The sequence below is a fragment of the Labeo rohita genome, chromosome 13, assembly GCF_022985175.1.
Source record: "Labeo rohita strain BAU-BD-2019 chromosome 13, IGBB_LRoh.1.0, whole genome shotgun sequence".
Lineage (NCBI taxonomy): Eukaryota > Metazoa > Chordata > Actinopteri > Cypriniformes > Cyprinidae > Labeo > Labeo rohita.
Window position 1 is genome coordinate 1,254,831 of NC_066881.1, and position 10,254 is coordinate 1,265,084.

Here is a 10,254-nt window from a genome sequence, read left to right on the forward strand (position 1 = left end):
GTTCTGAGGACAAATACAAGAGAGATTTTCAAATGTCGTAATAAAGACGTGTCATAAAGAGGATAATATGGGATCGAAGGTTAACACATTTCTAAACAAAAGCAGTAAAGAATCAGCAATCAATGGAAAGAAATGCTGTCAAGAAAGATGTTTAAAGTGTTTGTTTCTGAACAGACCTGTTTGTAATTCGTGTGGTTCTTTATTGTTGAAACCATCATTCAGAAAGTGAAAGTAAAGTTTAGATGCTGGAGCTCGAACCGTGAAAATGGATTCATCTGTAGAAGAACTTTTTTGTCCCGTTTGCTATGAAACCTTCAAGGCTCCTGTTATTTTATCATGTAGTCACAGTGTTTGTAAAGCGTGTCTTCAACAGTTCTGGAAAATCAAGACAACTCAGGAGTGTCCTGTCTGCAGGAGGAGATCCTCAAGAGATGATCCTCCGTGTAATCTTGTGCTAAAAAACTTGTGTGAGTCAATCCAGAAGGAAAGATATCAGACTCAGGGACGTTTATCAGGGTCTGAGGAGGTCTGCAGTTTACATGGTGAGGAACTAAAACTCTTCTGTCTGGAGGACAAACAGCCTGCGTGTGTAGTGTGCTTTACTTCACAGAAACACATCAATCACACAGTCAGACCCATTAGTGAAGTTGCTTCATCATATAAGGTAAGACAATGGATTTGATCCCCTTTGTGTGTTTTTTATATTTGTTTTTAAACCGGCTCTCAGTGCTTGAGTCATGTGAGAACACATTTACCTCACAAATACAGTCTGCAAAAGAACCCACCAAACCGGTTTCAGATAGATTTCTCATGTTTACTAGAGAAATAAACTTGCAATAAATATAGAAACCATAACATGTATTTAAACAATATTTGTTCACACTGTTTCTCTCATACAATATAAATATAATTGTATTTTCTAGGATGAGCTCAGTACAGAACTCAAGTCCTTACAAAGGAAGTTAATTCTCAGAGAGAATGTTAAAGAGGATTGTGTGAAGACACTTAAGCAAATCAAGGTGAGCAGTTTTGATCAACACTAGTGGTTCCCAGTTTCACAGAATCTTATTTTAGTTTTTGAAATTCACACATGCTGCAATCCATCAGCTATGATAAACATGATAATCATTTTCTAAGGTTGTGTTTGAAATCGACCCATCTCTAATACTGTCTGCATAAACATGCAATGGGAGTCAAGCTCGTATTCTTTACCAGTAACCAAAGCGAGAGTGACTAAAGAACTATCCACGATGGCAACGTCTTATGGACTTTTTGACACAAGTGTTCGTGTGAGAATGAGAATGAGAATGTGATTTTGAGACCTGAAAATTTTCGAGTGTGTGTTCGGTTATAGAATGCGGTTGTCACTCCTTTAAATTATTGTACTGTGTGTGAATGTAACCAGAACTCAAATACAGGACTGACAATCATATTCTGCTGCTATGTGAATGTGTTCAAAGAGCAGCAATAACTATTTTTTAACAACTTGTCACAACTTGTCTAAATGTGTTCACCTTGGTCCATTCATGTACATAGTAAGTAGAAACTTTCAATAAATTTGCATCTTGGTAAGACATAGGTCAACAGCTTTGAACAGTAAGTTCTTATTTTATTTTATTGTTTTATTTTTTTAACATTTGTGCCATTAGATACTAGTATGGAAGCCCATTTCCACCACTCAGTAAAAAATAAAGGTAATTGGTACTTTTTATCTCACAGTTCTGATTTTTTTTTTTTCTCAAAATTGCCAGTTTACATCTCACAATTCTGACTTGTTTTCTCAAAACTGTGAGATATAAACTCCCGATTCTGAAAAATAAACTCAGAATTCTGACTTTCTCAGAATTGCATGATATAAACTTTTTTTCTCACAATTGTGAGATTTTATCTCAGAATTCACACTTTTTTTCCTCACAATTGTGAGAAAAAAGTCCGGATTTTGAGATAAACAGTCGCAATTACATTATTTTTTATATTTATTTCACGGCATAAATTGGCTTCCATATACTAGAGTAAGTTGAAACCCAGTACTTGCATTTAAAAGTGTATTTCTCTCTCCATCTCTTTAAAAAAAAAAAAAAAAAAAAAAAAAAAAAAAGAAAAATCCTGTCATCATGGGGGCACAAAAGGATCTTATCGTACGAGCGGGCATGTATCAGTCTGACAGTGTCCACTCCTTAAAACAGTGACCATGAAGAACCAAAAAGAACTGACTCAGCCCCAACACTCGTCTAAATAAATAAATGAATTAAAATAATAAATAAATAGTAAATCAAAACAAAAACAAAACACAAATCCAATTATCTGGAATCCAATTTCTGCATCTTCTCAAGTCTTCTCACACAATAAAATATACAACTTTATGTTTACAGAGAAAAAAAAAAGTTGTACTATGTGAAGTAGTTATGGAAAGCTCTATCAGGAAAAATATAAGAGGAACAAAAATACTATCAACATTAATAAAAAGACATAATTACTTATAATTAAAATGGATATTTTGAGTTAATTTGAATATCAAATAAGCTTATGCAAATCCATATGACACAGTTCAGTATATATCACAAAGTCGCTGGTGATTGTTTTGGCTGTAAAAATCCTGAGTGGAGCATCTCTAATATTTTGTTATAAAGATTCACAACTCTTAACTATATAAATGGTTCAAAGCATTCAAGTAAAATCATTAACATCAATTTAACATTGTGACTTTTCAAGACATTTTAAAATGCTAGTAGAGTCACCAACAATAAACTTTGTAAGGGTAATTCAATTCATTTCTTAATTTGAAAAGGAAGCACAGAACTAACTGAAGCAAGTTCTCCATGCAAAGATAACTAAAGTGAATGTGATTTGATTTCAGTCTCAAGCTGAGCACACAGAGCGTCAGATTAAAGAGGAGTTTGAGAAGCTTCATCGGTTTCTCAGAGATGAAGAAGAAGCTACAATCACTGCACTGAGGGAGGAAGAGGAGCAGAAGAAGCAGATGATGAAGGAGATGCTGGAGGAGGTGAACAGGCACATCTCAGCTCTTTCACACACAATCAGAGACACAGAGGACATGATGAAAGCTAGTGATGTCTGCTTTCTAAAGGTCTGATTTCAGATCATCTGTTAACTGATTGATTGATGACTGATTGAGTTCTAAATGGTGTGTTTGTTCTGCAGGAGTTCCCAGTCTTGATGGAAAGGTGAGTCTGATCTCTGGTCTCTCTGCTTTTGATCCAAAGCCACTGCAGTTCTGACTCCTGAATGTTCTTCCAGAGTCCAGATCTCACAGCCGGATCCACAGACGCCTGCTGGAGCTTTGATTCATGTGCCACATTACTTGGGCAACCTGCCGTTCAGAGTCTGGAAGAAGATGCAGGACATTGTTCAAAACAGTGAGTCTGCAGATTGCAGAAAATCTTATTGTCAACTTACAATAAATACTGAATAATCAGATGACCCACTACACCTACCAAAACAAATAGTGTACAAGAGAGTCTCAAAGAGTTGAGGACAGCGGTAGCAGGACCAATGTCAATGCAATGCATGTTGCTTGAAATAAAAGCATCTACCAAATTCATACATGTAAATAGAATAATATGTCCTTTATTTTAACATTTTAAGAGGAAAAAGCTCTTTTTCATAAGTCCTGTCCAAGATGAGCAAGATGATGAACACATTTGAGGTCCTCACTATCAAATTTACTTGTTTTCATACACACAGATCTTTAGTGATGCAATAATTCAAAATAATGGGTACAGTTTACTACTGGTCAATATATTAAGGTCAGTTTCTTGCTGATTGTTTTTGTTCATCAGCTCCTGTGGTTCTGGATCCAAACACTGCTCATCCATGGCACATCCTGTCTGATGATCTGACCAGTGTGAAAGGCAGTTGGAGCAGTCAACTGCTTCCTGATAATGCAGAGAGATTTGACATCTATCCATGTGTTCTGGGTTCAAAAGGTTTTAACTCAGGAACACACTGCTGGGATGTGGAGGTTAATGAGTGTCCATACTGGTGTCTTGGAGTAACTAGTGCAGCAAACCACAGGAAGGGATTTGTTTTCTTTAGGACTGGTGTGTGGAGTGTGCAGTACAGACTGTTTGAAGCAGCTGGTTTTCCTGTTGAGCAAAGGCTTGAGAGAGTAAGAGTTGATCTGGACTATGACAGAGGAACTGTGTCATTCTCTGATCCTGTAACTAACACACGTCTACACACTATTACAACCAACTTCACTGACACAGTCTTTCCATTCTTCTGTTGTTATGGTATTTTTCATCTGAGGATCTTACCATTCAATAGTTTATAAATGTTACACCTGTAGGTCTGAATCTTCCTGTGTTCACTGGGAGTACAGTCAAAAACTCAGTGGGGTGAGGAGTGGGTCAACCGTTACAGTCAGAAATAAGAAATGAAATAAAAACAAAAAAATGTAATAACATTGTAATATTATAACTGTAATAACTGTACCAGCTCCAGCTTCATGTTCAACTTACTGCAACCTGCCACTTATAGCCAGATGGCCACTGCATGTTCATTAAAATGTATGACATATTCACTGAAAAATATTAAAATCCATCACTGTACATCACTGGAAAGCTAATGTTTTACTATATAAAGTATTATATTACATCAGTGGCTCTGGCTCTGTGGCTCAGGTTTGATTTTTGTTCATTAGAGATCGAAGTCAGGGCCAACACACATTTGGCAATAATACAACAGTATATAATTATCCTAACCCTAACATTTGGGGTTAGTTCATAACTGGCCCTGGACCTGGCTAAAAATGTGCTTGACAGATTGTTATGAAATTTAGTGTATTCGTACAAGGTAACTACATGAAGCCAAGTAGTATATCTAGTAATGACTAGCCACAAGTCGTTGGTATAATAAGCTAGATAACAGTTTTGCATTTTTCTTCCTCTACATTTTTACTTACTCTGAGATCATAATGGATTTTATCTGAATCCTTCAGTGCCCTCAAATCACATGCTCATTAACTAAAACATTTGGGTACATGGTACATTTACAGTGTCTCCTGAGTTTTACATGATTAGTTTGCAAATAATCTGTGGGATTAAAAATGATTTTGATCATTAAAAAACTAGCAACACTAAATGTAGTTAAACTAACAGCTTTAGGCTTGTAGTGACAGCTTTGACTAAATGTGCTGACTTTCCATCTGTAGTAAAATATTTATTTAAAATATGTTTAATATGCACTTTTTCTATTTTATATTTCAAATTAGAAGAGAAGAACAAATCAACAGAAGATGTAATTTTATTTATTCTCAATTTTTACGTATATTCAATTCAATAGAAAAACGCATTTTTTATACAGCACTTAAACTACTAAACAATAACCAAAAACATGATTTATTAAAAAAAAAAAAAAAAGTAAAAAAAGTAATATAGTTCAGCAGAGTTGAGCAGGGCATGTACAGGGCTTTCAGCTCTTCTGTGCTGTGCTGGTGTGGTGTTGTGTCTCGTCTGTCTCTGGCTGCGTTGTCTTCACAGTTTGACAGTCAATGGGCAGCATCCTCTCAGCTGCTTCAGATGGCTGATTTACTGGTGCCTGTATGTAGAGCTTTCCATCAGCCATGGAGCAGGTCACCGCGTCAGGATTCACTCCTTGAGGCAGATCAAACACCCATCTGAACTCTTGGATTCTGTAAGAGTACGAGCCTTTCCCGTCCTCCTGCTTCTTCTTGCTCTTTCCGCTGACATGCAACTTCCTGCCCACCTGTCTGACTGACAGCTCTTCTGGGGAAAAGTCTTTAGTGTCCAGCGTCAAAGCAAAGCCGCTTCCCTCTTTCTCCATTGTGCAGGCGACCGGGTAGATCTCCTGCTGGATCTCCTCCAAGATCTTGTGCTGAAGTTTCTCCAGGCTGCTCTTCAGCTCCTGCAGTACCTCTGCGTGTCTGTAAAGAGGTGTGATCTCCGGCCAGAGACTGCGCACCGGCCAGTCAGTTCCCATGAATGAGCTGAGGGAAGGCTGGAATCCAATCAGGCTCAACATGTTCAGTGTCTTTTGTGCTCTTGTTTTGCTCCTCGGTGGCGTTGTCTCTCTGGTGGCGTCGTAAGGCTTTTAGATTTGACTCCAGTTCTGTGAGTGTCTTAGCTTTATACTGCGTGTTCATCAGCACCAGCAAGTTCATGAACTTTCCAGGCAGTTCTGGATTCGTCCACTGGGCGGCAGCAGAGAGAGAAACTGATGACGCCTCACCAGACACACTGTCACTTTACTCTCTCTCTCTTTTTTTTTCCTGATGTATTGTTACTTTTACCAAGTTTACAGATAAATCAGGAATTGTTTGGAAAGTTTTTTTTTTTTTTATTATTCATTCACAAGCGCTCTATTAAACTTGAAAAGATACAAGCTTTTATCAAATCTGAACACTGTAGATAGATAGATAGATAGATCTATGATCTAGACTCACTCAGTGGAATTTGAATCAGTCTGACAAACCATTGTTAATTTGTGGTTACTATGGGTTAACTATAGTAACCATGTGTGTGAGTTTTTTTTTTTTTTTTTTAATTTTCATAAATGTTGTGTTGTTGTCTGCCTTGCTCCTTGTTTTAACACGATGTAAACATTTGTCAGCTAAATTCCTACTATTTACAGAAGTAATTCTGTCCTTTTGTTAATTTTGCAGTAATTGCTACTGCTAACTTTTACTAGGGGTTTAATGCTTAACTAAGTAAACAAAGACAAAAGTACAGTACTCTATTTACAGATGTAACTGACCGACCTGCACTTGAAGTCCTGAACAGGCCACTTTTGTCTCTCTGCTCCATCTGGGCTCTTCCACTCCATTCTCGAGTCTCGCATCCTGTTGACGGATGCACGGAATTGCGTTGCAAATTGCGTTGCCAATCAAAACTAACCAATTCATTATTTATTAGTGTTTTATTATTGAATAGCAAATTCGGAAATAATCACTTTAGTACATCCGGCAGGGAACAACAACAACAAAATTCTCCCGGTGCTCCGGATGGCCAGTCCGCCCCTGATAGTAACCATGTTTTTAGGTTTTATTTGTAGTAAAATCATTGTTCATTTTTGTAAGTGGAAGGCTACCTCAGTGAATTTGGAAAACAAAACAAATGGGCCGTATGTTTAGCAAGCTAGCTCTTTAAGCTAGCCATGTATGGTATTACGTTTAGCAACACTGCTATAAGCTAACTAGATTTAGCTAAAGGCTACTTGCAGCACCTGAAGCTTTGTTGATGTTGCTGTCATGATTCCCTTGTGTTTGGTGTTTAAGGACTTATATTATGTTTCATGTCTTAGTTTCCTGTTATAGTTTTGTAGCCCATTTGTAGTCCTGTTGTTTTATTGGTTCCCTTGATTGTTTCCCCAGGTGTGTCTTGTTTTCTTGTTAACCTGTTATCTCCTTTACAGCCCTGGTGAAAAAAACAGCATATGCTGGTTAGGTATGTTTTGATGCTGGTTTAAGCTGGTCCTTAGCTGGTTTGTGCTGGTCATGTTGCTGGTCAACGACCAGCATAAACCAGCAAAGGACCAGCTTAAACCAGCATCAAAACATACCTAACCAGCATCCCAGCATTAAACATACCTACCAGCATATGCTGGTTTTTACACCAGGGAGTTCCTCCTAAAATGGCGGCGTTCGCTCCTCAGCTCCCTGCCTGCTCTGATACGGCCATAGAGGCTGTTCTCTGCCTGTCCTACCACTAGTAACGTGACATTTGAACCAAAGCTTTGAAAGTTGTGTTGAAAATAAATGGGCATGCCAGATGAAGCCTTGATTTGAGGCTTGTATTATTAATGTCGAAATCATGTGACCGTGAAACGAAGCCTCACTTTCCGTCCTTTACTAGTAAGTTTTCATTCAGACTTCTTTAATTATATTTTAAGCACACTGTCGTTCAAGTAATATGAAGAATATACTTTTTTTTTTTTTTCAATATGCAATTCATAAACGTGCACATTAGTCTTCTACTACATATTGATATTCGTACTGGCATTACATGCCACAGTTGAATGGGTAAAATAATTTATCAGAGATAGAAATTCAATACACACACACACACACACACACACACACACACACACACACATTTAGGCTTTTATTTATGCACATAACATGAATCAATCTATGCAATTTGTGGTGGATGCTTCATCTGACAAAGCTTCTTTCAGACTTTTGGCTGCTTTATTTTTTACTAACCACCAGATGGCACTGTTTTCGACACTCTTGAAGCTTCAAATCTTTTTTTCCGAAACAGTCAGGAAAGTCTCTAGTGCTTCACGAGGCTTCATTTACCCATCACTACCTGCCACGGAGGATGACTCTGAACCCACAGAGCTTCCTGTCATGAACATTCAGGCCGTCAATAAACTCTGTTCTCTCTGTTTCACTTCCACCCTAGTGGTCTCCAGCTCCACCTGCTCCACCATGTTTTTTTTCAGTTGTTGTCTTGCAAGGTTTGTAGAGTTGTCACGTACTTGTTTTGTAGACAATGCCAGTGTATTTAATGGACAATGCCAGATGCATAAACTGCTCTAACTAATCTTAAAAATGTAGTAATCTCTTTTTCTTCATGACTGGTCATAACTTAAAGTCAGTTACAGCAAAGTAGATTAGTCCAGTTTGAATCCAGAAAGTAAGACTGACCCCTTGGCTAACAGCTAGTTGGTCTTAACATAGTGGCTATGTTCGTGCAGCTGGCCTCAGAGCTGTTGGCCTTTAATATTTGTCATTACTTTCTAATGTCATAGTAAATTAATGAACATTTTTATGGTGACATCTGTGAATGGTCTTTGTAGCTCTTTCACTTGTTTTAGGTGAGTATTTACTTTTTTTGAAGAATTAATTTTGGAGATTTTATTCCTTTTAACCTTTTATCATATAGAGAAGTATTTTTTAAAAAAACAGCATTAACAAAGGAAACTGTCCTTTTATTGTTATTATTTTTTTTAATTAAATTCAGTGGAGAATATTAAAAAACATCCATCTTTTTGTTCATGTAAAAAAACAATTAACTAGGACACAATCTTTAAAATAATAAACTAAAACATGATTGTTTAAGATTGTCCAGCAGAGGGTTGTCTTCTGTCCTCAGTGTTTTCAGGATTGTTGAGTGTCTTCTGTGCTGTGCTGGTGTGGTGTTGTGTCTCGTCTGTCTCTGGCTGCGTTGTCTTCACAGTTTGACAGTCAATGGGCAGCATCCTCTCAGCTGCTTCAGATGGCTGATTTACTGGTGCCTGTATGTAGAGCTTTCCATCAGCCATGGAGCAGGTCACCGCCTCAGGATTCACTCCTTGAGGCAGATCAAACACCCGTCTGAACTCTTGGATTCTGTAAGAGTACGAGCCTTTCCCGTCCTCCTGCTTCTTTTCGCTCTTTCCGCTGACACGCAGCTTCCTGCCCACCTGTCTGACTGACAGCTCTTCTGGGGAAAAGTCTTTAGTGTCCAGCGTCAAAGCAAAGCCGCTTCCCTCTTTCTCCATTGTGCAGGTGACCGGGTAGATCTCCTGCTGGATCTCCTCCAAGATCTTGTGCTGAAGTTTCTCCAGGCTGCTCTTCAGCTCCTGCAGTACCTCTGCGTGTCTGTAAAGCGGTGTGATCTCCGGCCAGAGACTGCGCACCGGCCAGTCAGTTCCCATGAATGAGCTGAGGGAAGGCTGGAATCCAATCAGGCTCAACATGTTCAGTGTCTTTTGTGCTCTTGTTTTGCTCCTCGGTGGCGTTGTCTCTCTGGTGGCGTCGTAAGGCTTTTAGATTTGACTCCAGTTCTGTGAGTGTCTTAGCTTTATACTGCGTGTTCATCAGCACCAGCAAGTTCATGAACTTTCCAGGCAGTTCTGGATTCGTCCACTGGGCGGCAGCAGAGAGAGAAACTGATGACGCCTCACCAGACACACTCTCACTTTAGAAGATGACCAACAAACATCTATTAAACTATTTTGTGTGTGTGTTTGTTATTTTACAGGGTCTTTCTGTTATTGCATAGGTCTGATATCACTTGGAATTGTAGTATACTACTTCAGGTCGATAACCTTGGAGATTTGGAGACTGTTTTGGAAATCTTTTCTATGCTTCATTTAGTTGTAATGGTTCACAAAAACATTGATCAACATTTTTTCAGACATCGCATAATTCAGAAAAATTTAATAAAAGCCAGTTATTTCGGAGTGGCTTCATTGTGCGAATTTTAAAGAGCGTCATTTGCAAAGTTAAAAAGTTACAATTTCGACGTGTTTATCATAAGGAATGAACGCGTCTTCATATCATTCATT

General features: G+C 38.3%; 3 protein-coding genes across 3 annotated transcripts; 1 reads left to right on the forward strand and 2 right to left on the reverse strand.

Annotated features, from left to right (window-relative positions):
- Positions 1–265: 265 nt before the first annotated feature.
- Positions 266–4,591, forward strand: LOC127175139 (E3 ubiquitin-protein ligase TRIM35). The gene is made up of 6 exons (XM_051126041.1): positions 266–664; positions 924–1,019; positions 2,858–3,088; positions 3,163–3,185; positions 3,259–3,377; positions 3,801–4,591. The coding sequence occupies exons 1-6, from the start codon at positions 266–268 to the stop codon at positions 4,292–4,294; spliced, it is 1,362 nt and encodes a 453-aa protein (XP_050981998.1). The 3' UTR covers positions 4,295–4,591.
- Positions 4,592–5,296: 705 nt separating this feature from the next.
- LOC127175351 (heat shock protein 30) lies at positions 5,297–6,100 on the reverse strand. Its single transcript, XM_051126374.1, has one exon. It carries the CDS (start codon positions 6,001–6,003, stop codon positions 5,434–5,436), a length of 570 nt encoding a protein of 189 aa, XP_050982331.1. The 5' UTR covers positions 6,004–6,100; the 3' UTR covers positions 5,297–5,433.
- Positions 6,101–8,948: 2,848 nt separating this feature from the next.
- Positions 8,949–9,777, reverse strand: LOC127175349 (heat shock protein 30). Its single transcript, XM_051126368.1, has one exon. It carries the CDS (start codon positions 9,661–9,663, stop codon positions 9,040–9,042), a length of 624 nt encoding a protein of 207 aa, XP_050982325.1. The 5' UTR covers positions 9,664–9,777; the 3' UTR covers positions 8,949–9,039.
- Between the last annotated feature and the right edge of the window lie 477 nt (positions 9,778–10,254).